This window comes from Ambystoma mexicanum, chromosome 13, assembly GCF_040938575.1.
Source record: "Ambystoma mexicanum isolate Mex_15411 chromosome 13, UKY_AmexF1_1, whole genome shotgun sequence".
Taxonomy (NCBI): domain Eukaryota; kingdom Metazoa; phylum Chordata; class Amphibia; order Caudata; family Ambystomatidae; genus Ambystoma; species Ambystoma mexicanum.
In genome coordinates, this window is record NC_090938.1 from 813,529,652 (window position 1) to 813,557,274 (window position 27,623).

At 53.7% G+C, this 27,623-nt stretch overlaps 1 protein-coding gene across 2 annotated transcripts in view; it reads left to right on the forward strand.

Annotated features, from left to right (window-relative positions):
* The window catches only part of LOC138522053 (patr class I histocompatibility antigen, A-2 alpha chain-like), a 269,113-nt gene that overhangs the window by 25,034 nt on the left and 216,456 nt on the right, over positions 1 to 27,623 (forward strand). For both annotated transcript variants that reach the window (XR_011283225.1, XM_069635284.1), the window contains exon 3: positions 17,542 to 17,817. Coding sequence is in view for 1 of the 2 variants with exons in the window: in XM_069635284.1 (XP_069491385.1) it covers positions 17,542 to 17,817 (276 nt within the window). In the remaining variant the exon portion in view is untranslated. The remainder of the gene's footprint in view (positions 1 to 17,541; positions 17,818 to 27,623) is intronic.

Here is a 27,623-nt window from a genome sequence, read left to right on the forward strand (position 1 = left end):
GCAGGTTTAGACCCGGCCAGGGGTAGATCTGTACAGATTCTGCATTCAGATGCATCAGGGAGGGTTGGATTAGAAGAAAGAACCTTCAGAGGCCTTAAACAAGACAGCGTCTTGGCTCCTTTTTGGTTTCCATTTCATCAGATTTTCACTCAGCTCTCGACAACACAGACTCGTTCCCTCCTGAGTTGGGCAACGTGCATATTCATTGGCCCTCGTACACCAAAGATTTGGTTGGATTTGATCAGACACCGTTGGACCGGCAGAGAACAGTAAATCCACTGCAGAGGGACGCAGAAGACGCCCATTAAGCACTAAATCTGAGAAATCAAAGATTATGATTTTCTACACCTGAAAGAGGGCGTGTCAAACAAAAGTATTCTCTTGGCATCTGGCCAAAGATAAACTGGATATAGAGTAAAGACATTACATATTTGGATATGGAATTTTGTGACGCCTTAAATGGAAAGACTGAAAAAAGACCAAAAAAGGCGGCCATTTTGGGATCACCATTGAGAGGGATTTCTCAAGAGATCGGCCGCTATTCCCTAATACCAATTCGGATGATATACTTGCAGAAATATACCCCATCAATCACATATGATGTCGAAAAAGGACATGGACAAAGAACCTGGAAGGATAGCGGGGCACATTTAGGTATGTTATGTTATCAAATATTTAAATAGCGCGCTTTCACCCAAAGGTATCCTGGCGCAGGGTTCAGGGAGAGCCGTGAACGGAGCAAAGACCGGGTCCACTGTCCTAGCGAATTGGGATAGAGAAAGGTCTTGAGTGCTTTCTGGAACTTGGCATGATCGTCTGTCTGAGGGCCAGTGGAAGCATGTTCCAAAGGGAGGAGGCCGCTAAGAAGGCGCTACCACCTACCTAAACCTTGGAACAGCGGGAAGACGGAGATTGGAGGAGCGCAGATCTCTGAGAGGCGTATAGGGGATGATCTTCTCGTGAAGGTGAGAAGCACCCTGCCCATATAAAGCACAGTGAGTCAAGCAGAGGGCTTTAAACTTCCCCCTGCTTTCAGCCGGGAGCCAGTGTACTTGATGTAGTATAACAGAGGTATGTGCCTACTTTGACAGGCCAGCAGTTAGCAGAGCCGCTGAATTTTGCAGGATTTGTAACCTGGTAAAATGATACTTGGGCTGAGCCAGTAAAGTCGCATTGCAATAGTCATGCATTCCTTAAACCGAAGGAGCAACCACAGGCCCCCTTAATGCATCGGGATAAAAGGCATCACCTTTTTTTAGTGTTTAATTTAAAGTGACCCGCTTTGTGCATTGAGAGCCATCCTTTGTTCATGTTCCAGCTTCAAGCATTGGCTTGACTATCTCCATTAGTGTTGCCTTCCAGCTGGATGCCATTCCCTGCCCGCTTTGGTTAGCAGCGCCACACGAATATACAAGGGTGCCATGTGCAAGTCACGACACATTGAGGCACAAGTGCAATTATGTATGGTCATGGTCAGACGGATTCACGCGTGGGTCCTGTGGATTCACGCGTGGGTCCTGTGGATTCACGCGTGGGTCCTGTGTATCTGGTATCGGTGATTGATCATCCAGTCTCCAATGGCTGCGCGACAGCCCCTTAAAGGCACAGCTGCTTCCTTCAAGGTCTGATCCACTCTTAGGACCAACTGACTGTCCTCAGCGTACGAAGGAAAGCGGCCTCCGTGGGAGTGACTGAGGCTAGCTGAGGGAGGGGAGCGATGGGGGATCCCTGTGGAACCCCGCAGGTAAGGGCAGAAGAAGCCGACCTAAACCGCGGGAAAGATAACGTCGGCCTGCAAGGAAGGACCTGAACCAGTGAAGCTCAGTGCCGGTCACCCCGGCTTCATCTAGGTGATGACACAGGATGGAGTGGTCGATCGTATCAAAAGCCCCCCCCACGACGTGAAGGGGCGCTCGTAGCCCACCCCAAGAATGTACACGGGCCAAGAGAGCAGCAGCCACCGGTGACTCGGCACACTGACCCCACACGTTGCTCCATTCAGACACAGGATTATGGATGAGTTCAAATTCCTCCTCCACAAAATAAAGGTAGGAGCAGCTGCAGGCCTACCTGTAACGGAGTAACGAACAAATGTAACGAGTGCGAATCTCCGACAAATCACCTGCTACTCAGCCCGATGCCCACACACCGCAAAGCAGTCCAAGTTCCCGCCAAAAAAGGAATTATAAAAGTGCTAAAGCACCATTCATATCAAAGGGGAAAGGCCCCGCAGTCACCACTCAGCCGGGGGGGGGGGGCAGCAATCGAAGTGCGCCGCACAAATAGAAAGCAGATTTTGGAAAGCTTGGGGATGGAAAGCCTCACACAGAAAGAGATATTCCCGCGGGAAACACGAGAACACACTTCACCGAACTCCGCAAGCTATGGAACTACAGGCCTGCAGCCCACAGGCCCCGGACTGCGGAACAGCGGGTAGCAGCCCACAGGCCCCGGACTGCGGAACAGCGGGTAGCAGCCCACAGGCCCTGGACTACGGAACAGTGGGTAGCAGCCCACAGGCCCTGGACTACGGAACAGCGGGTAGCAGCCCACAGGCCACGGACTGCAGAACAGTGGGTAGCAGCCCACAGGCCCCGGACTGCAGAACAGTTTCCTCCTCTCCACTTCGCTCTGCTGCCCGTACCACTCCGCCATCACCATAACCAGTGGACCCAAATGAGGGCAGTTGGCACCCAAGCCTCCCCCATGTACCACACGAAACGTTAGAGTGTTGGCAATAGAAAGGCTGTGGGTTTTTTATTGCACATCATTATGTGATCATAAACAAAACAATCCTAATAACCAAAACATAATGTGTACTCTTGGGCGCGAGGTCCTGAGGTTAGGCCCCCCAGGCCTGTGCTGCCTTCTTGGTCTCACGGTGGTGTGGGCCCCGTGCGGTAACCTGTTCTCTCTCCTCCTTCTTCTCTCCTCTTTTCTTGGGTAGGAGTATTTCGGGAATGCGTAAGCAGGGTACTTGTTTGGGGCTCCGTATGGAGTTCCAAACAGATTTGTTTTTTTTATTTCTTTATTTACATTTTACCAAATAAGAAAACAAGAAACCATGAAACACCATTGCATGTGATGAACAACAACATAAACAACACGTGAAGAGAAGGAAGAATACAAAAAAAATTATAAACAAATAATGTTCCCCCCCCCCACCCACCCTAATACATACCTGAAAACACATCCCAGACCCTAGCATGAAGGTGTAGTTTTCCCATCCTCCTGTACATTCCCTTTTCAATAGCCGCCAAAGAAACCATCTCATCAATCCAATCCTTCGAGTTAGGCGGGATCCAGGATTTCCAGCCCCTCACGATCATTTTCTTGGCCACTGAAGCACCCCTGAACAGAAATGTTTTCTCAGACATAGAAAGATCCTCAAGTAAAATACCACTGCCCAAAACCATCGTCCTAAAATCCAAATCAATACTGCAATTCAGGACCTGCAAGCGTATAGTACAAACCTCCTGCCAGAAACCCCTGACTCTGACACAATCCCAAAGCAAATGTTCGAGAGTGCCAACTTCCACAGCACAACACCAACACACATCCGAATCCGACATGCCCCTGCTCTTGAGCCTCTCCGGACACCAAAACATTCTGTTGAGAACTTTAATTTGCCTAGAGCGCTCACACAAATTAACGGGACACAGTCTCACATTCGCACACAACTCAAGCCACATATCAGCAGTGATCTCACAACCCAAACGTCTACTCCATTCATCCATCAGACCAGTATTATCTTTTATTTATTTATTTTATTGTTATAGCTGAACTGAGTCAACTTTACAATATTTCATTCATATTCCATCTTCATTCATATTTATAAAATTATAGAATTATATATAAAAAGGTACACATAAAAAAAGTACACATATACATACATATATACACATAAGTATAACCCAATAAACTGAACAGAAAAGGAGAAAAAGACACACCCACAGGGCTTAACTAACTAAATAAACTGCACAGATTTCAATCATTAAAGTAAAACAGAGCATCAGTATCTTCTATCACTTAAACAACCAGCATAATCTCTACGTGCTCCTTCCAACCATCAGTACACTTCTTAAAAATGTACTCATCATTATCCATGCAGTTTCATTCCTAGCAAACTCCCTAATATTCTGCTCAGAGAATTTTAATCTACTCATAACCGATTCCCATGATTCTAACACACGTATGTATATATGTACTTAGCATTTCAGCTATATATAAAAACTGACTAGGCATTCATCAGTATCAATAAGTGCACTCTTTTACCTCAGTATTTGTACGTATTGTTTATCTATGTTGTACTATGTTAGCCAAGACTCATCTAATCTTACTCTTCTCTCAATATCCCTCACTAATTGTTACCACAGTGGTTATACCTTGGGTTCTGTCAGTTCTTGATCAATATCCAATCTCAAATCCTTCACAAGAGCAATGGTAGCAAGCCTTAGAGGAGTGGTATGCCCGCAATAAATCAACCACCAAAGAGATTCTGTTGTAATTTGGGTGTTTTCATATAACAGTGGTTTAAAGCAGAGCTCCTGTTTCTGTTTAAGGGTTTGACATTCTGTAAGAAGATGACGTAAGGTTTCAGGTTGATCATTTATCTTACAGAAGCGGCATAAGTTATCTTCCTTCATTATCATTTTCCGTTTAGCTTTCAGATCCCTCGTCTCACATAAGTTAAACCGTATTCTTAAAAATGGTCTTCTATGATCAGTTGATGGTGATCTAAGTAGATATGGTTCCACTATACTATGCCTTTTATGCAGGTACACATTTTTGGGGAAATCATGATACTTCATACATATCTCCCTCGTACGTAACCAGTCATGCAGAAATATCTTAGTTTTGGCTCTACCTGGATTTGTAAGGAGGTCATCAAGGGAGAGATCCGCTTCAGCCAAAGCTTCAATTATAGTGTACCGCCATTTCACCATATATTGGTCATTAGTTGTGAACACGTAATCAGCAAGGGTATTGATCAATTTATGCCTACCAGAAGCCAAAATACATTTTCTGAACAATGATATCATTTGCCAGATGTAACGTGCATGCAATGATATTAGCCCGAATTCATTCCTAATCCAAGCCATAGGTACGCATTTTGGTAAACCCAGAATGCGTTTCCAAAATTTACTCTCAAAACGTAACCATGTATTTCCCATTATACATGGTTTTGTTTCCGCTCCATAAAGTAGTACCGGGACCACTTTCTGTTTGAAGTATGTTATGGCGGGTGTGATAGTGAATTTACCATATTTGGCTTGGATAATTGAGGCTTGTGAGATCAGGATATTCAGCTTCTGGTTGAGGCTTAGTAGGAATGCTTTATTACTTGCTCCATCAATAACAACTCCTAAATAAGTATATTGTGGAACTATTTCTAGTGTATGCTCTTGTAAACACCACCTTAATGCTTTTTGTTTCTTGTTTAGGGTACCACTTGGGTTTGGGTTACAAACCATTATCTTTGTTTTGTTCATATTCACGGTTAACCTATTCTCAGTGACATATCTGGCAAGTGCATCAAGCAGGTTTTGAAGGCCACGGGGAGTCTTCGAAAACAGTACCAAATCGTCTGCAAATAACAGAGCTGCAAGTGCTTTGCCTGCTAATTTCGGCGCATCGGAAATAACCTCTTTGAAGGCTTTGCATATATCGGCGATGAAAAAATTAAGCAAAGTCGCCGCAAGTATGCAGCCTTGTCTGAGGCCTCTATGAGTTGAAATATTCGTGGTTAGTAAGCCTTGTAAATTTAGCCTCACTCGTATGCTGGTCTCTGAGTGTAACATACTTATCAAATTAATTAAGTATGTAGGGCACTTTTCTCGGGCTAGTTTGTCAAATAATATTGATCTAACCACTGAGTCGAACGCCGTTCTAAAATCGACAAACACAAAAAATAATGGTTGTTTCAGGAGGTTATGATGCTGTATTAAAGCTGTTATTGAAACAGATTTATAGAAGTCCCCATGCCAGGTATAAACCCTGTTTGATGCGGATCTTGCTTGTCACAAGTTCTTGCTCAATTGTTAAAGTCCCGTAAAATGAACCTGCAAAAGATTTTCCCAGGTATATCCAAAAGCGCGATCGGTCTGTAATTAGCCGGTTTAGACCTGTCGCCTTTTTTAAAGATGGACACTACCACAGAGGATTTCCAAGACTTTGGAATACTGTTGGATTGTAGGACATGGGTAAAGATGTTATACAGAATCAGGGCCCATTGTTCCGGATGCTGCTTCATCATATAGTTGGTTAACCCATCAGGTCCTGGGGCCCTTGAGTTAGACGCTTTGTGGATATATCCTAGTATATCTTCTCTAGATATTTGTAATAGTTCCATGCTGTTACATATTATCACAGGGCTATTTTGTCTGACCTCAGGGTCAGCATATAATTCCGTATAATAGTCGATCCATAGTGTTTCAATTACACCGTTTATCTGGACCGGACCCTGTTCCAAATGGTTAGCAGCATTAAGCAAAGCCCAAATTTGGGCTGTGTTTTTTGACATAATCACCTTGAGCATTTCTTCACCATCAGACTGATATAGAATACATCTACGAGTACGGATCCAAGCCGTGTATGCACGTTGAAGAGAGCGAATGACCTCAAACCTGATATTCACTGGCAATAATAATTCCATTCTCTTTTCTCGTCTCAGTAGGGTTTTACGTTTTTGAACCTGTTCGTCAGCACTGTGTCTGGGTGCAAAGTACATATGAGTTTGTATTGAAGAGTGCAGTTTGAACATTTGGAGTGTGACGTTATAAGGTTCTTCTACCCCACCGTTCCCCGTCTGTTCACCCAGCAACTCTTCATTCAACCCATTCAGTGTAGATTCATTCCACCTAAACCTTATTCTTGAGTTATTTGTTATCAGATTGGTAGCATACCGCCCTTTTTCTAGGTTTTGTGGTTCTTTATAACAGTTCAATTTCAAGGTTAGCATGTGATGATCACTCTCAGTCTGTGTTATCACCTTAAATGAAGCAATGTTTTGGAACGTTGCTTTGTCCGTGTAAATATAATCAATTGTAGAGCTACTGAGTCCTCTACGCCACGTCTCACTAGAGGGTGTGTCGCCAGGTATCGCACCGTTAAGCATCAGCATATTACGATCACACATCACATCCGCCCATATTTCATTTATGTGGCCCTTTTGCATTTTTTTGGCTTTCAGACATTGCATATTCAGATCTCTCACAAGAATACCATTCGTTATTTCGGGGGTCATAAGAATCATGTTGAAGAAATTCTCCTGTTCTTTAATGAAAATCTTATCTGAAATAGCCATCGGGTTACGGTAGATATTAATTAGAGCCAAACATCCCCCAGGATACATTTTTTTTTAACTAATTGCATAAATATATTCGGGGCTGCCCAAGGCCTAATTGACAAGCCCCTCCCCATTTTGGTGGCAATTAGTAACCCAGAGGATGGACGTCCTTTCCTATTTGATTTGGCTGCCAGAAATGCTATTTCATGATTATTCCATACCGGGCAATCCACCAGCCACATCTCTTGTAGGGCAACTACATCATAGTTGTTAAGATCATTGCTATCTTTTACAGAGAGATGGGCATGACCACAGGTATTCCAACTCACTAGGGTCAGTGTGTCATCCCGCCACCCCTTGTATTATGATCTTTTATCACTCGGTCTGTATTCATTTTTTCCCAAACCTCCTACCATCTTGTTTTGATCTAGTGAGTTTTGTTTATGATATACGTTTAATGATCTAGTAGTCACGTTATCATTTGGATCCTGTAATTTTTCATAGTTCATATTAGTTGGTAGGATTGTAGGATCAACTGCTAGCAAAAAACCAACAATTCCATCCTAGCTTGCCATATAGTATTTCTGACAAGGTTGGATGAAATCCACAATCGGACAGCGTCAAGCCTCTCCTCATTTAGAAATTCGACTTGTTGAATGTCAGTTGAAGAGATATCTCTTAACTCTTCAGTATCTTCAAATATCGTCAGCACGCTTGTTCTATTTAGGTCATAGGATATATGGGGAGAAGGGCGACATTTCAGAATGAATCTATGATATAGTTTCGGTCTAGGGCATGTTTTAATTTCTTTCCTGTACCCCCACCCAAACAATCCATCTCAAGTCGTTGGTTTGGTTCCGAATTTCTCTCAATATTTTGTATTGTATCAGATGGATACACTGTAGTTTTGCTGTTAAATGACACTTTACCTCTCTCCAAGTGTTTGTCTCGAGAGTCTGATCTTGCTTCCATCTTAGATACTCATCAACCGAGTTCTGTATGGTCTCTTTAATGTCTTTTAGTATGTCCAGCGAAGGTTCTCTCGCTAGAGGAGGGTTCGCGCTTGTAGTATTTGTTATAACATCATTCTTTGGGTGGTTTGTCACAGCAGTACTAGCCAGTGGGATGCAAGGGGTTTCATGGGTTGTGATATCAGCAGCTCGTTGCAGCCGCAGTTGTTCCTCAGAACCTTTTTTTGCAAGCAAAGCCACTAGATCGTCTAGTGGGACATAGTCGTTGTGAGATACAACATTCACAGGTTGACTAGCTACCGGTTCTCTAGCCTGTTTTAAATTAGTATAATTAACTTTTAATCCTCCTCTCACAACAGCTTTACTTTTGGTGGTAATTTGCAGTCGTTTTAGGAATTGATTAGTAGCGGCCTTTGTTGGTCGCAAAGCCTGCTTCTGATTCTTAGTTTTCCTTTTAGTTATTGTATTAGCTTTTGATCTTACATTGGTTCTTGAATCAAACATATTATACACACCAAAGTCATTCTCTCGGTTATCTTCAACAATTTTATCTTCATTCACCTTAATAGGGATACAACTTTCCACTGTCACCATCTCATTACTAGAGGGGCTACAGTGCACTTCATCATCACTGGGTATGACAGGGCATATAATAGCCTCAAAAACAGGTAAGATCGGTACTACATTCTCAACCTTGCTCTTCTCCTTTACATCAGATGTCATTTGTGCAGTCTCTTTATTTTTAGTATCTTTCGTTGTCTTTGGTAGCCTATTATCACCCATGTCAATGTACCTAGACATTTTATCTAGGTTCTGGGTAATCGGTTCAGTCTGCTCAGCCTGTCGGCTTATCTTAGCATCCAAGGTCTCAAACAATTTAAAAAGGGACATAATCGAGATGTTTATGGCATTCAGCGTTATTTCCACCAGTGAGCCATGTACAATTTATCCAGCATTACCATCTGTGATTCCCACACTCGGTGTAGGATAGACAAAGGAGGATGTCAAGTCTCTAGGGCACTGTGTATGGTGGTCAGAAAGGCTTGGAGAGCCATATAGACTACCATCATTACCCTTAGTTCTATCATTAACAATGGGAGATTCAGACAAACATTATTAATAGAATCATCCAAATTAGATTTGTTTGTAACAGTTATATTTTCAATCTCCTCCTGCATATCTTTATTCTCCCCCTCGTTAGCCCTTCCTCATTAGTATAGTTTAGGTCGTTTTTACATGATAAAACAGGATTTTGTGTAGTTAAATCGATTAGAGGGCACTCCTCAGTTCCCTCGGAGTCACGTTGTGTTGAGCATATCTCATTTACAATAATAGTGTCTGAAATCGACACATTTGAATTCACAGGAGCCACGTGCGGTGCAATTGGCCCTCCTCCCATATTTACAGGGCTCGAAGGTTGATTTTCAACACACGTGGGAATAAATAAATCTGAATCGCCCCTTAAAGTGCAAAATCCTCGTATATCACTAGTAGAGTTCTTTCTCACGGGAGTCACAATAGGTGAACCTCCTAATTTTTTTTAAGAATAGTAATGGGGGAGGCTTTAGGGGTTACAGGCTTAAGGTTCACAGAGGCTCTTGTAATTACAATGTTTGCTGGCATCCCAGACGTCAGCGTATATGTAATACCTTTCATTCGGCACGTTTAACAAACTAATGGTTAACAATGCAACAAATTGGATATAAGCGAAAAAGTCTTACTCCGCAGTCCACAACCCGCTATACCCGCTCTAACAGCGGTAACAGCAACCTTTCCAAAGCAAACTTGCAGAGCGCGCGCGCAAAGCACGTGCATTTGCAGTAAATAGATTCCTGTTGGCTGGGGGCGGAATTTCACCACAGCACGTCCTATGGGTGAAGAGGAGACAAACTACCGTGAGTGCACTGATAAAATTCGCCTAAGCAGTTGCTTAAGCAGTTGCACAAACAGTTGCCTTATACAACCTTGGGTAGTAAAAGTCACAAGAGTTCTCACTTTGGTGCAGGCAACAGTCAATCACACTTCGTCTGTGAGTCCAGTAACGGAGCGTCTCGCAGCGGTAACAGCAACCTTTCCAAAGCAAACTTGCAAAGCGCGCCTTATCTTTGTAGCTCGCAACAATTCGGCGATACACTTTGCTCGCAACAGACTGACAGCCCATCACCAAATGTTCCAAAACCACAGAATCACTCCCATCAATCTCACCAATGCATCTCTTCAATTTCCTGTAGTCTGCAATGGAAACATTTTCAATATTGAAATTTGCACATAGTACATCAAAATCAATCCATTTTCCACCTCTGTATACATCATTAATCCAGTGAACTCCACCAACAAACCATTCCGGCCAAAATATAGGCTTGCCAGCCTCTGTGATTGCCTTATTAAACCAAGTCGAGGCCGAAGGTGATTTCAGAGCAGTTGAACCACACATTTCGTGAAAGCCTCTCTACACCTCCCGCAAAAAATGGGTCAAAGGAAATCTCCTACCACACTTACTAACAGTCGTAAACGCCTCTCGAGGGGCAAGAGGGCCTAAAGCACTTGCTTCCGCCACAGCCCAAGCACTGGGGGGAATCAACCAGAAAAGGAAGTAAAAACTGGCAAGAGAAGGCAAGATGATACACTCTAAAATTGGGGACCCCAAGGGCACCTCTTTCAACAGGCAGCTGCAACTTCCACAGTTTAAGTACAGGAGGTTTCCCGTCCCAAAGGAAAGATTGCCAAGTTGCATCAATTAATCTCCAGTAACATGCACTGACCCTCAAAGGAAGCATACTTAAAACATAGTTGATTTTCGGGGCCGCAACCATCTTCAAGGCGTTCACCTTGCCCCACAATGACAAACGTAAGACCGGCCACCTCTGCGTAGATGACTTCAGCTCACGGCAGGCCTCCCCTAGGTTCACCTCCACCATATCACTCACAACTGGAGTCCGCCAAGTCCCCAAATATTTCATTTTGCGTAAACACCATTGAAACCCACATCCAGTCACCAATGATTTAGCACAACTCCCCGTGATAGGCAAAACCTCGGACTTCGACCAGTTTATTTTATATCCCGCCACCACATGGAATCGATCCAGAATGTTCATCAAGGATGGCAAAGAAATTTCCAAATTCCGTAAAACCAACAAAAGGTCATCGGCATAAAACCAAGTTTTCTGTTCAACCCCATTGAAGGACACACCTTTCAAGTACGAATCACTCCGCAGGGCAATAGCAAGAGGTTCAATGGCCAGCACAAACAATAAGGGAGAAACCGGACATCCTTGTCTAGTGCCCCGCAAAAGATTGAACGTTCCAGATAAAAAGCCATTCGTCTTAACATTCGCCGTAGGACGAGCATACAAAAGGGAGACCCAAGAGATGTACTCATCACCCAGATTCATCGCCCTCAGCACCGTAAACATGTATTGCCAATGAATACGATCAAACGCTTTTTCAGCGTCTAAAGAGAACACAGCCACATCTTCGTCCACATTCTGGGCCTGTGACGTGGTCAACAAAAGATTCCGAATGTTGCTAGAAGTTCTACGATGTTTAATAAAACCGGATTGATACGTGTGACTAAGTCTTTGAATCACATCCTCAATGCGTAAAGCGAGCACCTTAGCCAGGATCTTGTTATCAGTATTTATTAAACTTATATGCCGATAGCTGGAAGGTAAGGCACTATGCTTTCCTTTCTTTAGAAAAATTGAGATGGTAGCATGATTGGTGGATTCTGGAAGAGATCCCGCCTCCCTGGACTCAATATACATATCCCTCAAGAGCCCCAATGCCGCTTCAGGAAGAATCTTGTAAAACTCAGCCGGCAAACCATCAGTCCCCAGAGTTTTCCAAGAATTCAAACCGGCATTAGCAATCCTAATTTCATCAACAGTAACCGGCCGTTCAGACCAGCCATAGTATCATCAGAAATTTTCGGAATATTCAAATTATCAAAGAAGCGGTCGCCACGACCAGTAATACCAGCCTCACACTCGTACAAATTCATGTAAAAATCCTTGAAAACAGCATTAATCTCACATGGATCAAAAGTAATCACCCCATACAGACCTTTTATAGAAGTAACGGCACTCTCCGAAACCTGCTGCCTCAGTCTGTAGGCAAGCCATCTGTCACACTGCTCGCCCTTCTCCAAGTAAGCACTTCTAATTCTATATAAATCCTTTTCCGCTCTAGCGTCCAAAATATCATTCAGGTTTTTTTTCAATCAAATCATTCATCACTTCTACAATGCAGGCATCAGTTTCCAACTGCACCTTTGCCAATCTTTTCCTCCTGCCACAGGATAAGCCTAGAGTAATGCCCCTCATCGTACATTTGAACACCTCCCATGTAACATTCTTACTCGTATCATCTGAAGAATTCTCACTCACAAAGCATTCAGCCTCCGTTCTGATTTTCTCTAAAATATCCTCATCCTGTAAAATGGATGTATTCATCTTCCATTGAAAAGTTTTACAGCGGTCAAAATTCAAAAATAGGCCCGAACAAATAGGTGCATGGTCAGTGACCGCAATACAACCAATTTGACTAGTCAAAAGACTTGAAGTCGTTCCACCAGCAGTAAAAAACATATCAATCCTCGAATAAGTGTTATGAGATCCAGAATAGAACGTATACTCCTTGAGTCTGGGTGTTGTAACCTCCAACAATCTTTTAGATCAAAATCCCCAATCGGCGTCCGAAAAGAGCAAAAATGTGCGTCCCTCCTCTGTATAGCCGAACGGCCAGTGCTATCCATGGAAGGATTGTCAACCAGATTAAAATCACCACCCAGAACGATATTAGCGGAGTTCAAGTCAAGTATCATCTGCGACACTTCCCCAAAAAAAGAGCCATTGTCCACCGACGGAGCATAGACATTGCATAGCACATGTTGGACACCTTGTATTTCCACCAGAAGAGCCACGGCCCGCCCCTCCCGGTCACAGCTAGACTTCAGAACTTTAACAGGAGAATCCTTTCGTAAAAGAATCGCTACCCCCTGATCTTAGAGGAATAACAGGAAGCAACAACATCACCCAACCACCTCTTACGCAACACCCCAATTTCCTCCAACAAAAGATGAGTCTCCAGTAAAAAAAAAAAAACAACCATCACATTGCATATCTTTCATACAGTTCCAAATGTTCTGCCGTTTGGCAGGATTATTCATCCCATTACCATTCCAGGAAGAGACCAAAAGACGAGACCCTCCAATGTCAGACATGCTGAAAGTTAGAAGGAAGCCAAGAAAACACCCCTATCCAAAAACCATAAAAAAACAAGACCAAAAAGAAGAACTCCCCTTGCACCACCTGCAACAGAAAAAAGACGCCAACGTTGAAAAGCAACAAAAAAGAAAAAAAAAACAACCCAACACCCCCGGTACCCCTCACACAAATTCTCCACAGTGTCGAATCCTACATACCTTAGAAAACACAAATGGGCAAATAGCCAAACTCATATACCCACCCAATATTACAGTGAGGGTGTAGCCGTGGGTTTGTATTCTGCTTGGTCTGTGTGGTCTTGTCACAGTAGGTTGGTGTCACAGGGTCTTCGCAGTGATGGGCCGCGGGTAGCGGTGGAAGGGGTTTGCAGTGGTGGCAGTGAGTATTCTGATTTTTCGCTGCCCTGGGCTTTGTCTGCCTGTGTGGTGGCTGTGCCCAGCCCCCGGCCGGCTGGCGCTGATGGCAAATCGCACCCTGAGGTACTTCCTTTGTTGTTACCTGATGTTCCTGACCCCCCTGCCCTGGGGTACTTGCACTTGCTTGTTGCTCCCACCTTGCCCCTCATCCTGCCTGGCTCCAGGAGTCTGAGGAGAGTGAGGGGAGGGGGGTGTGCTTTTGTTTTCCCTGACTTTGGCTGTGCTGCTGCCAGCCATTTTCCCCGACCCCTCTCCTTGTCCTACCCTCCTTGGGGCACAGGTTACTGGCCCTGCGCGTTCGAGCTGCGGGGTCCCCCCTCCGCAGCGCTGGCTAGAATCGGAGGAAAGCACCTCTGAACATCAGTACAAGGGGGTCAAGCCGCACCTCCCTCGCTACTTGCATTGAGTAAAGGCCGCTTCCAACAATGGCTTTCTGTACTATGAAGACAGTCATGCCTCCAAAACGTCCCCTGTAAAATCCCTGGAATTTCACGCGTGCTACATCCCTGTTGTGATCCTCTGCACACAGGGTTGCTGGGGGCAGAAGGAAAGCACAGGGGGCCTCACAACCCAAGCAGGAACTAGATGCTGGCAGCCGGGCATCACTGACCCTCCTCCCTACTCTGGAATCCCGAGGCTGGGCATGTGTGCTGCTTTCCTGTGATCCTCTGCACACAGGGTTGCTGGGGGCAGAAGGAAAGCACAGGGGGCCTCACAACCCAAGCAGGAACTAGATGCTGGCAGCCGGGCATCACTGACCCTCCTCCCTACTCTGGAATCCCGAGGCTGGGCATGTGTGCTGCTTTCCTGTTGTGATCCTCTGCACACAGGGTTGCTGGGGCAGAAGGAACGCATAGGGGCCTCTAACTCAGAGGGACTGGGAGCCGGGAATCGCTGCCCCGCCCCCTGGAATCCAGAGGCTGGGCATGTGTGCTACTTTCCTGTGATCCTCTGCACACAGGGCTGCTGGGGGGGGGGCAGAAGGAAAGCATAGGGGCCTCTAACTCAGAGGGACTGGGAGCCGGGAATCGCTGCCCCGCCCCCTGGCATCCAGAGGCTGGGCATGTGTGCTGCTTTCCTGTGATCCTCTGCACACAGGGCTGCTGGGGGCAGAAGGGAAGTATAGGGGCCTCGTATGTACTTGGTATGTCGGGGTTGAAAGATTTATACAGGTGGGCTCATGATGTATTTGGGGGTTATTATAAATCGCTGCCTAAGTGAGAAGGCAGGGTACCCGACCAGTTGGCGGCCCCAGGGCTGGGATTGCACAAGCGATGGGGAAAGTTACCGTGGCCCCGGCTCTGACCTTTTATAAACAGAAGGTGGTTCCGAAACTCACCTATGGGGGGAGGGAGGGGGGCCTTCCATCTCTCCTGGCTAATCTGGGGAGTTTTGGGGGGACTCTTCTCCCTAATTGGGTCCACCCCCAATGTTTGTTATTGTTCTTTGGGAATCTGTCCTTTGGGGTTTTGAGAAACACGAATAATGGCAATGCTGATTGGTTACTGGATAGCTGGCCAATGATATGTGGGGGCTGGGAATGATATGTGGGGGCAGGGGAATGATATGTGGGGGGGGGGGCTGGCGAATATGTGGGGGTGGGCTTGCCAGTGATATGTGGGGGCTGGGCTGGGGAATGATATGTGGGGGCAGGGCTGGGGAATATGTGGGGGTTGGGCTGGGGAGTGATATGTGGGGGCTGGGCTGGCAAATGATATGTGGGGGCTGGGCTGGCAAATGATATGTGGGGGCTGGGGAATGATATGTGGGGGCAGGGCTGGGGAATATGTGGGGGTTGGGCTGGGGAGTGATATGTGGGGGCTGGGCTGGCAAATGATATGTGGGGGCTGGGGAATGATATGTGGGGGCAGGGCTGGGGAATATGTGGGGGTTGGGCTGGGGAGTGATATGTGGGGGCTGGGCTGGCAAATGATATGTGGGGGCTGGGGAATGATATGTGGGGGCAGGGCTGGGGAATATGTGGGGGTTGGGCTGGGGAGGGTTGCCAGTCATTTGGTCGAAAAAAATTGGTCGACCAGACAAATGGTCGAACCAATTTGATCGAAAACCAAATGGTCGAATTTTTTTTTATTTTTATTTTAACCCTTTTTTTTTTTTTTGGGGGTCCCCCCCAACCCCCTTTTTTTCTCTAAAAACCCCTTGTTTAACTAAACGAAAACCCAAAAAATAAATATATAAATAAAAAAAAAAATTCGACCATTTTCGACCGAGTTGACTGGACACCCTGGGGAATGATATGTGGGGGGGCTGGCAAATGATATGTGGGGGTGGGCTGGCCAGTGATATGGCGGGGGGGGGGGGGCTAGGCTGGCAAATGATATGTGGGGGGCTAGGCTGGCGAATGATATGTCGGGGCTGGTTACAGTCTGTAGACCCCTCGCTCCAGGTCTTAATAACTCCCCCCCCCCGCCCCCCCCCCCCCCGGGAATGGGCAAGAAAAGAGGACTGGGGAAACTCGAGAACAAAGAAACGCACATAGATCACCATTAAACCTGTGAGTGTGTTTTTGCCCAAAGTCGCTTATAATATTTGGAGGTCGCTTGTCGCGGTTTTCGTCCGCTTGTTGGACCGTCTGTGCGCGTGTAATTGGGCTTGTTTATATTGCTGTTAAGCCCATTACACGTGGCACAGAGCGTCCTGCACTGGGCTGCTGGCAGCACTTGTGTCTTGCTCTCGGGTGCGCCCTGTATCTTGCATATGCTTAAGTGTTTGGCACTGATGGGATCGTTACTTGCCCACCAGGTGGCCCATCAATGCCAAATGCCTAAACATATGCAAAAAAAACGCACTTTAAAAGTGTTGTCATGCAGGCAGACACACTGACATGTAAAGATGTAAAGAAGGGGATTGGTTTAGTTTAGCAAGCGTCACTCTATAGCAATATTATCCTGGTGATATCCCCAGTGCTGACGCATTATCCACTAACATCCTTTATTTATTTATTTTTTAAAAACTTTTTTTTGCAAGACTGGGTTAGAGGATTATTGGAATCTATATACAACATTTTCTCAGAAAGATGTATTCAGGAAGGCCATGTTTCTTTTCAGCTTCCAATTGGCCATGTTACAATATTATATAGCGCCTTGGATTAAGGCGCTATATAAAACAATAAATACAAATATTTCAGGGCCGTATTATTTTGCAATCTGGGACTTCTAGTCACCATGCAATAAAATATTGTTGTTCTAACACACTATGTCAGTGTTCTGTCTATGTATGTGTTATGTTTCTTACTTTTGAGACCTTTCCACAACTTTTTAGGTGCACGCTTGTTTTTTCCGCTTATTTGAAGGGCATTCAGCTTATTTTTTCCTTCCGACCTGGCAACACCGTGTGAGTGTGCTGAAGAGTGGTCTATAAAGTGTGCTGGGGGGTGGGGGGCAGAGGGGGGGGGGGCTTGCCCCCTGAGTGCCTGGCTGCTGTGGGAGGGGCGCGGGACCCCCGGACTCTGGCCGTGCTCAGTCCCCGGGTTTTCTAGGGTCCGGTGGGCGCTCGAGCCTCGTCCTGGTCCCTGGGGGGAGGGGGGGGGGAAAGGGGTCGTCTCTCACTGGCCCCCACTGCGCTCCTCTCTCTATTGGGGTCAGGCCCCTCATTCATTCTCTCTCCCCCCCCCCCCCCAGGTCTGCACACGGTCCAGGTGATGTACGGCTGCGAGCTCCGGGGGGACGGCTCCATCGGGGGGTTCCGGCAGGACGCCTATGACGGGGAGGACCTCCTGAGCTTCGATAAGGACCGGATGAGGTTCATCGCCACCGCGAACCCGGCCCGGCTCACCGCGGACCGATGGAACTCGGAGAAGATGGAAGCTCAGCGATGGAAGGCCTACCTGGAGGGGACGTGCATCGAGTGGCTGCGGAAATACCTGCAATATGGGGAGGAGACCCTGCTCAGGAGAGGTGAGGAGCCCTGCATGGGGGATGAGACCCTGCTTAGGAGCGGTGAGGAGCCCTGCATGGGGGAGGGGAGGAGACCCTGCTCAGGAGAGGTGAGGAGCCCTGCATGGGGGGAAGGGAGGAGAGCCTGCTCAGGAGAGGTGAGGAGCCCTGCATGGGGGAGGGGAGGAGACCCTGCTCAGGAGAGGTGAGGAGCCCTGCATGGGGGAGGGGAGGAGACCCTGCTCAGGAGAGGTGAGGAGCCCTGCATGGGGGAGGAGACCCTGCTCGGGAGAGGTGAGGAGCCCTGCATGGGGGAGGAGACCCTGCTCAGGCGAGGTGAGGAGCCCTGCATGGGGGAGGAGACCCTGCTCGGGAGAGGTGAGGAGCCCTGCATGGGGGAGGAGACCCTGCTCAGGCGAGGTGAGGAGCCCTGCATGGGGAGGAGAGCCTGCTCAGGAGAGGTGAGGAGCCCTGCATGGGGGAGGGGAGGAGACCCTGCTCAGGAGAGGTGAGGAGCCCTGCATGGGGGAGGAGACCCTGCTCAGGAGAGGTGAGGAGCCCTGCATGGGGGGAGGAGAGCCTGCTCAGGAGAGGTGAGTAGCCCTGCATGGGGAGGAGAGCCTGCTCAGGAGAGGTGAGGAGCCCTGCATGGGGGAGGGGAGGAGACCCTGCTCAGGAGAGGTGAGGAGCCCTGCATGGGGGAGGAGACCCTGCTCAGGAGAGGTGAGGAGCCCTGCATGGGGGAAGGGGGAGGAGCCCCTGCTCAGGAGAGGTGAGGAGCCCTGCATGGGGGAGGGGAGGAGAGCCTGCTCAGGAGAGGTGAGGAGCCCTGCATGGGGAGGGGAGCCTGCTCAGGAGAGGTGAGGAGCACTGCATGGGGGAGGGGAGGAGAGCCTGCTCAGGAGAGGTGAGGAGCCCTGCATGGGGGAGGAGACCCTGCTCAGGAGAGGTGAGGAGCCCTGCATGGGGGGAGGGGAGCCTGCTCAGGAGAGGTGAGGAGCACTGCATGGGGGAGGAGACCCTGCTCAGGTGAGGTGAGGAGCCCTGCATGGGGAGGAGACCCTGCTCAGGAGAGGTGAGGAGCCCTGCATGGGGGAAGGGGGAGGAGCCCCTGCTCAGGAGAGGTGAGGAGCCCTGCATGGGGGAGGGGAGGAGAGCCTGCTCAGGAGAGGTGAGGAGCCCTGCATGGGGAGGGGAGCCTGCTCAGGAGAGGTGAGGAGCACTGCATGGGGGAGGGGAGGAGAGCCTGCTCAGGAGAGGTGAGGAGCCCTGCATGGGGGAGGAGACCCTGCTCAGGAGAGGTGAGGAGCCCTGCATGGGGGGAGGGGAGCCTGCTCAGGAGAGGTGAGGAGCACTGCATGGGGGAGGGGAGGAGAGCCTGCCCAGGAGAGGTGAGGAGCACTGCATGGGGGAGGGGAGGAGAGCCTGCTCAGGAGAGGTGAGGAGCCCTGCATGGGGGAGGAGACCCTGCTCAGGAGAGGTGAGGAGCCCTGCATGGGGGGAGGGGAGCCTGCTCAGGAGAGGTGAGGAGCACTGCATGGGGGAGGGGAGGAGAGCCTGCCCAGGAGAGGTGAGGAGCACTGCATGGGGGAGGAGACCCTGCTCAGGAGAGGTGAGGAGCCCTGCATGGGGGGAGGGGAGCCTGCTCAGGAGAGGTGAGGAGCACTGCATGGGGGAGGGGAGGAGAGCCTGCCCAGGAGAGGTGAGGAGCACTGCATGGGGGGATGAGACCCTGCTTAGGAGAGGTGAGGAGCCCTGCATGGGGGAGGGGAGGAGACCCTGCTCAGGAGAGGTGAGGAGCCCTGCATGGGGGGAAGGGAGGAGAGCCTGCTCAGGAGAGGTGAGGAGCCCTGCATGGGGGAGGGGAGGAGACCCTGCTCAGGAGAGGTGAGGAGCCCTGCATGGGGGAGGGGAGGAGACCCTGCTCAGGAGAGGTGAGGAGCCCTGCATGGGGGAGGGGAGGAGACCCTGCTCAGGAGAGGTGAGGAGCCCTGCATGGGGGAGGAGACCCTGCTCGGGAGAGGTGAGGAGCCCTGCATGGGGGAGGAGACCCTGCTCAGGCGAGGTGAGGAGCCCTGCATGGGGAGGAGAGCCTGCTCAGGAGAGGTGAGGAGCCCTGCATGGGGGAGGGGAGGAGACCCTGCTCAGGAGAGGTGAGGAGCCCTGCATGGGGGAGGAGACCCTGCTCAGGAGAGGTGAGGAGCCCTGCATGGGGGGAGGAGAGCCTGCTCAGGAGAGGTGAGTAGCCCTGCATGGGGAGGAGAGCCTGCTCAGGAGAGGTGAGGAGCCCTGCATGGGGGAGGGGAGGAGACCCTGCTCAGGAGAGGTGAGGAGCCCTGCATGGGGGAGGAGACCCTGCTCAGGAGAGGTGAGGAGCCCTGCATGGGGGAAGGGGGAGGAGCCCCTGCTCAGGAGAGGTGAGGAGCCCTGCATGGGGGAGGGGAGGAGAGCCTGCTCAGGAGAGGTGAGGAGCCCTGCATGGGGAGGGGAGCCTGCTCAGGAGAGGTGAGGAGCACTGCATGGGGGAGGGGAGGAGAGCCTGCTCAGGAGAGGTGAGGAGCCCTGCATGGGGGAGGAGACCCTGCTCAGGAGAGGTGAGGAGCCCTGCATGGGGGGAGGGGAGCCTGCTCAGGAGAGGTGAGGAGCACTGCATGGGGGAGGAGACCCTGCTCAGGCGAGGTGAGGAGCCCTGCATGGGGAGGAGACCCTGCTCAGGAGAGGTGAGGAGCCCTGCATGGGGGAAGGGGGAGGAGCCCCTGCTCAGGAGAGGTGAGGAGCCCTGCATGGGGGAGGGGAGGAGAGCCTGCTCAGGAGAGGTGAGGAGCCCTGCATGGGGAGGGGAGCCTGCTCAGGAGAGGTGAGGAGCACTGCATGGGGGAGGGGAGGAGAGCCTGCTCAGGAGAGGTGAGGAGCCCTGCATGGGGGAGGAGACCCTGCTCAGGAGAGGTGAGGAGCCCTGCATGGGGGGAGGGGAGCCTGCTCAGGAGAGGTGAGGAGCACTGCATGGGGGAGGGGAGGAGAGCCTGCCCAGGAGAGGTGAGGAGCACTGCATGGGGGAGGGGAGGAGAGCCTGCTCAGGAGAGGTGAGGAGCCCTGCATGGGGGAGGAGACCCTGCTCAGGAGAGGTGAGGAGCCCTGCATGGGGGGAGGGGAGCCTGCTCAGGAGAGGTGAGGAGCACTGCATGGGGGAGGGGAGGAGAGCCTGCCCAGGAGAGGTGAGGAGCACTGCATGGGGGAGGAGACCCTGCTCAGGAGAGGTGAGGAGCCCTGCATGGGGGGAGGGGAGCCTGCTCAGGAGAGGTGAGGAGCACTGCATGGGGGAGGGGAGGAGAGCCTGCCCAGGAGAGGTGAGGAGCACTGCATGGGGGAGGGGAGGAGAGCCTGCTCAGGAGAGGTGAGGAGCCCTGCATGGGGGGAGGGGAGCCTGCTCAGGAGAGGTGAGGAGCACTGCATGGGGGAGGGGAGGAGAGCCTGCCCAGGAGAGGTGAGGAGCACTGCATGGGGGAGGGGAGGAGAGCCTGCTCAGGAGAGGTGAGGAGCCCTGCATGGGGGAGGAGACCCTGCTCAGGAGAGGTGAGGAGCCCTGCATGGGGGGAGGGGAGCCTGCTCAGGAGAGGTGAGGAGCACTGCATGGGGGAGGGGAGGAGAGCCTGCCCAGGAGAGGTGAGGAGCACTGCATGGGGGAGGGGAGGAGAGCCTGCTCAGGAGAGGTGAGGAGCCCTGCATGGGGGAGGAGACCCTGCTCAGGAGAGGTGAGGAGCCCTGCATGGGGGGAGGGGAGCCTGCTCAGGAGAGGTGAGGAGCACTGCATGGGGGAGGGGAGGAGAGCCTGCCCAGGAGAGGTGAGGAGCACTGCATGGGGGAGGGGAGGAGAGCCTGCTCAGGAGAGGTGAGGAGCCCTGCATGGGGGGAGGGGAGCCTGCTCAGGAGAGGTGAGGAGCACTGCATGGGGAGGAGACCCTGCTCAGGAGAGGTGAGGAGCCCTGCATGGGGGAAGGGGGAGGAGCCCCTGCTCAGGAGAGGTGAGGAGCCCTGCATGGGGGAGGAGACCCTGCTCAGGCGAGGTGAGGAGCCCTGCATGGGGAGGAGACCCTGCTCAGGAGAGGTGAGGAGCCCAGCATGGGGGAAGGGGGAGGAGCCCCTGCTCAGGAGAGGTGAGGAGCCCTGCATGGGGGAGGGGAGGAGAGCCTGCTCAGGAGAGGTGAGGAGCCCTGCATGGGGAGGGGAGCCTGCTCAGGAGAGGTGAGGAGCACTGCATGGGGGAGGGGAGGAGAGCCTGCTCAGGAGAGGTGAGGAGCCCTGCATGGGGGAGGAGACCCTGCTCAGGAGAGGTGAGGAGCCCTGCATGGGGGGAGGGGAGCCTGCTCAGGAGAGGTGAGGAGCACTGCATGGGGGAGGGGAGGAGAGCCTGCCCAGGAGAGGTGAGGAGCACTGCATGGGGGAGGGGAGGAGAGCCTGCTCAGGAGAGGTGAGGAGCCCTGCATGGGGGAGGAGACCCTGCTCAGGAGAGGTGAGGAGCCCTGCATGGGGGGAGGGGAGCCTGCTCAGGAGAGGTGAGGAGCACTGCATGGGGGAGGGGAGGAGAGCCTGCCCAGGAGAGGTGAGGAGCACTGCATGGGGGAGGGGAGGAGAGCCTGCTCAGGAGAGGTGAGGAGCCCTGCATGGGGGAGGAGACCCTGCTCAGGAGAGGTGAGGAGCCCTGCATGGGGGGAGGGGAGCCTGCTCAGGAGAGGTGAGGAGCACTGCATGGGGGAGGGGAGGAGAGCCTGCCCAGGAGAGGTGAGGAGCACTGCATGGGGGAGGGGAGGAGAGCCTGCTCAGGAGAGGTGAGGAGCCCTGCATGGGGGGAGGGGAGCCTGCTCAGGAGAGGTGAGGAGCACTGCATGGGGGAGGGGAGGAGAGCCTGCCCAGGAGAGGTGAGGAGCACTGCATGGGGGAGGGGAGGAGAGCCTGCTCAGGAGAGGTGAGGAGCCCTGCATGGGGGAGGAGACCCTGCTCAGGAGAGGTGAGGAGCCCTGCATGGGGGGAGGGGAGCCTGCTCAGGAGAGGTGAGGAGCACTGCATGGGGGAGGGGAGGAGAGCCTGCCCAGGAGAGGTGAGGAGCACTGCATGGGGGAGGGGAGGAGAGCCTGCTCAGGAGAGGTGAGGAGCCCTGCATGGGGGAGGAGACCCTGCTCAGGAGAGGTGAGGAGCCCTGCATGGGGGGAGGGGAGCCTGCTCAGGAGAGGTGAGGAGCACTGCATGGGGGAGGGGAGGAGAGCCTGCCCAGGAGAGGTGAGGAGCACTGCATGGGGGAGGGGAGGAGAGCCTGCTCAGGAGAGGTGAGGAGCCCTGCATGGGGGGAGGGGAGCCTGCTCAGGAGAGGTGAGGAGCACTGCATGGGGGAGGGGAGGAGAGCCTGCCCAGGAGAGGTGAGGAGCACTGCATGGGGGAGGGGAGGAGAGCCTGCTCAGGAGAGGTGAGGAGCCCTGCATGGGGGAGGAGACCCTGCTCAGGAGAGGTGAGGAGCCCTGCATGGGGGGAGGGGAGCCTGCTCAGGAGAGGTGAGGAGCACTGCATGGGGGAGGGGAGGAGAGCCTGCCCAGGAGAGGTGAGGAGCACTGCATGGGGGAGGGGAGGAGAGCCTGCTCAGGAGAGGTGAGGAGCCCTGCATGGGGGAGGAGACCCTGCTCAGGAGAGGTGAGGAGCCCTGCATGGGGGGAGGGGAGCCTGCTCAGGAGAGGTGAGGAGCACTGCATGGGGGAGGGGAGGAGAGCCTGCCCAGGAGAGGTGAGGAGCACTGCATGGGGGAGGGGAGGAGAGCCTGCTCAGGAGAGGTGAGGAGCCCTGCATGGGGGAGGAGACCCTGCTCAGGAGAGGTGAGGAGCCCGGCATGGGGGGAGGGGAGCCTGCTCAGGAGAGGTGAGGAGCCCTGCATGGGGGAGGGGAGGAGAGCCTGCTCAGGAGAGGTGAGGAGCCCTGCATGGGGGAGGGGAGGGGAGAGCCTGCCCAGGAGAGGTGAGGAGCCCTGCATGGGGGAGGAGACCCTGCTCAGGAGAGGTGAGGAGCCCGGCATGGGGGGAGGGGAGCCTGCTCAGGAGAGGTGAGGAGCCCTGCATGGGGGAGGGGAGGAGAGCCTGCTCAGGAGAGGTGAGGAGCCCTGCATGGGGGAGGGGAGGGGAGAGCCTGCCCAGGAGAGGTGAGGAGCCCTGCATGGGGGGGGGAGCCTGCTCAGGAGAGGTGAGGAGCCCTGCATGGGGGAGGGGAGGAGAGCCTGCTCAGGAGAGGTGAGGAGCCCTGCATGGGGAGGGGGGACCCTGCTCAGGAGAGGTGAGGAGCCCTGCATGGGGAGGGGAGGAGAGCCTGCTCAGGAGAGGTGAGGAGCCCTGCATGGGGAGAGGGGGGAGGAGAGCCTGCTCAGGAGAGGTGAGGAGCCCTGCATGGGGGAGAGACCCTGCTCAGGAGAGGTGAGGAGCCCTGCATGGGGGGAGGGGAGGAGAGCCTGCTCAGGAGAGGTGAGGAGCACTGCATGGGGGAGGGGAGGAGAGCCTGCCCAGGAGAGGTGAGGAGCACTGCATGGGGGAGGGGAGGAGAGCCTGCCCAGGAGAGGTGAGGAGCCCTGCATGGGGGAGGAGCCTGCTCAGGAGAGGTGAGGAGCCCTGCATGGGGGAGGAGCCTGCTCAGGAGAGGTGAGGAGCCCTGCATGGGGGAGGGGACCCTGCTCAGGAGAGGTGAGGAGCCCTGCATGGGGAGGAGAGCCTGCTCAGGCGAGGTGAGGAGCCCTGCATGGGGGGAGGGGAGGAGAGCCTGCTCAGGAGAGGTGAGGAGCACTGCATGGGGGAGGGGAGGAGAGCCTGCCCAGGAGAGGTGAGGAGCACTGCATGGGGGAGGGGAGGAGAGCCTGCCCAGGAGAGGTGAGGAGCCCTGCATGGGGAGGAGAGAGCCTGCTCAGGAGAGGTGAGGCACCCTGCATGGGGGAGGAGAGCCTGCGCAAGAGAGGTGAGGAGCCCTGCATGGGGGAGGGGAGGAGAGCCTGCTCAGGAGAGGTGAGGAGCCCTGCATGGGGGAGGGGAGGAGACCCTGCTCAGGAGAGGTGAGGAGCCCTGCATGGGGAGGAGAGCCAGCTCAGGAGAAGTGAGGAGCCCTGCATGGGGGAGGGGAGGAGACCCTGCTCAGGAGAGGTGAGGAGCCCGGCATGGGGGGAGGGGAGCCTGCTCAGGAGAGGTGAGGAGCCCTGCATGGGGGAGGGGAGGAGAGCCTGCTCAGGAGAGGTGAGGAGCCCTGCATGGGGGAGGGGAGGGGAGAGCCTGCCCAGGAGAGGTGAGGAGCCCTGCATGGGGGAGGGGAGGGGAGAGCCTGCCCAGGAGAGGTGAGGAGCCCTGCATGGGGGGAGGGGAGCCTGCTCAGGAGAGGTGAGGAGCCCTGCATGGGGGAGGGGAGGAGAGCCTGCTCAGGAGAGTGAGGAGCCCTGCATGGGGGAGGGGAGGGGAGAGCCTGCCCAGGAGAGGTGAGGAGCCCTGCATGGGGGGGGGGAGCCTGCTCAGGAGAGGTGAGGAGCCCTACATGGGGGAGGGGAGGAGAGCCTGCTCAGGAGAGGTGAGGAGCCCTGCATGGGGGAGGGGAGGAGACCCTGCTCAGGAGAGGTGAGGAGCCCTGCATGGGGGAGGGGAGGAGAGCCTGCTCAGGAGAGTGAGGAGCCCTGCATGGGGGAGGGGAGGGGAGAGCCTGCCCAGGAGAGGTGAGGAGCCCTGCATGGGGGGAGGAGAGCCTGCTCAGGAGAGGTGAGGAGCCCTGCATGGGGGAGGGGAGGAGACCCTGCTCAGGAGAGGTGAGGAGCCCTGCATGGGAGGGGAGGAGAGCCTGCTCAGGAGAGGTGAGGAGCCCTGCATGGGAGGGGAGGAGAGCCTGCTCAGGAGAGGTGAGGAGCCCTGCATGGGGGAGGGGAGGAGAGCCTGCTCAGGAGAGTGAGGAGCCCTGCATGGGGGAGGGGAGGAGACCCTGCTCAGGAGAGGTGAGGAGCCCTGCATGGGAGGGGAGGAGAGCCTGCTCAGGAGAGGTGAGGAGCCCTGCATGGGGGAGGGGAGGAGAGCCTGCTCAGGAGAGTGAGGAGCCCTGCATGGGGGAGGGGAGGAGACCCTGCTCAGGAGAGGTGAGGAGCCCTGCATGGGGGAGGGGAGGAGAACCTGCTCAGGAGAGGTGAGGAGCCCTACATGGGGGAGGGGAGGAGAACCTGCTCAGGAGAGGTGAGGAGCCCTGCATGGGAGAGGAGAGCCTGCTCAGGAGAAGTGAGGAGCTCTGCATGTGGGGGGGCTGCTCAGGAGAGGTGAGGAGCCCTGCATGGGGGGAGGAGACCCTGCTCAGGAGAGGTGAGGAGCCCTGCATGGGGGAGGGGAGGAGAGCCTGCTCAGGAGAGGTGAGGAGCCCTGCATGGGGAGGGGAGGAGAGCCTGCTCAGGAGAGGGGAGGAGCCCTGCATGGGGAGGAGAGCCTGCTCAGGAGAGGTGAGGAGCCCTGCATGGGGGGAGGAGACCCTGCTCAGGAGAGGGGAGGAGCCCTGCATGGGGGAGGGGAGGAGACCCTGCTCAGGAGAGGTGAGGAGCCCTGCATGGGGGAGGGGAGGAGACCCTGCTCAGGAGAGGTGAGGAGCCCTGCATGGGGGAGGGGAGGAGACCCTGCTCAGGAGAGGTGAGGAGCCCTGCATGGGGGAGGGGAGGAGAGCCTGCTCAGGAGAGGTGAGCAGCCCTGCATGGGGGAGGAGACCCTGCTCAGGAGAGGTGAGGAGCCCTGCATGGGGGGAGGGGAGCCTGCTCAGGAGAGGTGAGGAGCACTGCATGGGGGAGGGGAGGAGAGCCTGCCCAGGAGAGGTGAGGAGCACTGCATGGGGGAGGGGAGGAGAGCCTGCTCAGGAGAGGTGAGGAGCCCTGCATGGGGGAGGAGACCCTGCTCAGGAGAGGTGAGGAGCCCTGCATGGGGGGAGGGGAGCCTGCTCAGGAGAGGTGAGGAGCACTGCATGGGGGAGGGGAGGAGAGCCTGCCCAGGAGAGGTGAGGAGCACTGCATGGGGGAGGGGAGGAGAGCCTGCTCAGGAGAGGTGAGGAGCCCTGCATGGGGGAGGAGACCCTGCTCAGGAGAGGTGAGGAGCCCTGCATGGGGGGAGGGGAGCCTGCTCAGGAGAGGTGAGGAGCACTGCATGGGGGAGGGGAGGAGAGCCTGCCCAGGAGAGGTGAGGAGCACTGCATGGGGGAGGGGAGGAGAGCCTGCTCAGGAGAGGTGAGGAGCCCTGCATGGGGGGAGGGGAGCCTGCTCAGGAGAGGTGAGGAGCACTGCATGGGGGAGGGGAGGAGAGCCTGCCCAGGAGAGGTGAGGAGCACTGCATGGGGGAGGGGAGGAGAGCCTGCTCAGGAGAGGTGAGGAGCCCTGCATGGGGGAGGAGACCCTGCTCAGGAGAGGTGAGGAGCCCTGCATGGGGGGAGGGGAGCCTGCTCAGGAGAGGTGAGGAGCACTGCATGGGGGAGGGGAGGAGAGCCTGCCCAGGAGAGGTGAGGAGCACTGCATGGGGGAGGGGAGGAGAGCCTGCTCAGGAGAGGTGAGGAGCCCTGCATGGGGGAGGAGACCCTGCTCAGGAGAGGTGAGGAGCCCTGCATGGGGGGAGGGGAGCCTGCTCAGGAGAGGTGAGGAGCACTGCATGGGGGAGGGGAGGAGAGCCTGCCCAGGAGAGGTGAGGAGCACTGCATGGGGGAGGGGAGGAGAGCCTGCTCAGGAGAGGTGAGGAGCCCTGCATGGGGGAGGAGACCCTGCTCAGGAGAGGTGAGGAGCCCGGCATGGGGGGAGGGGAGCCTGCTCAGGAGAG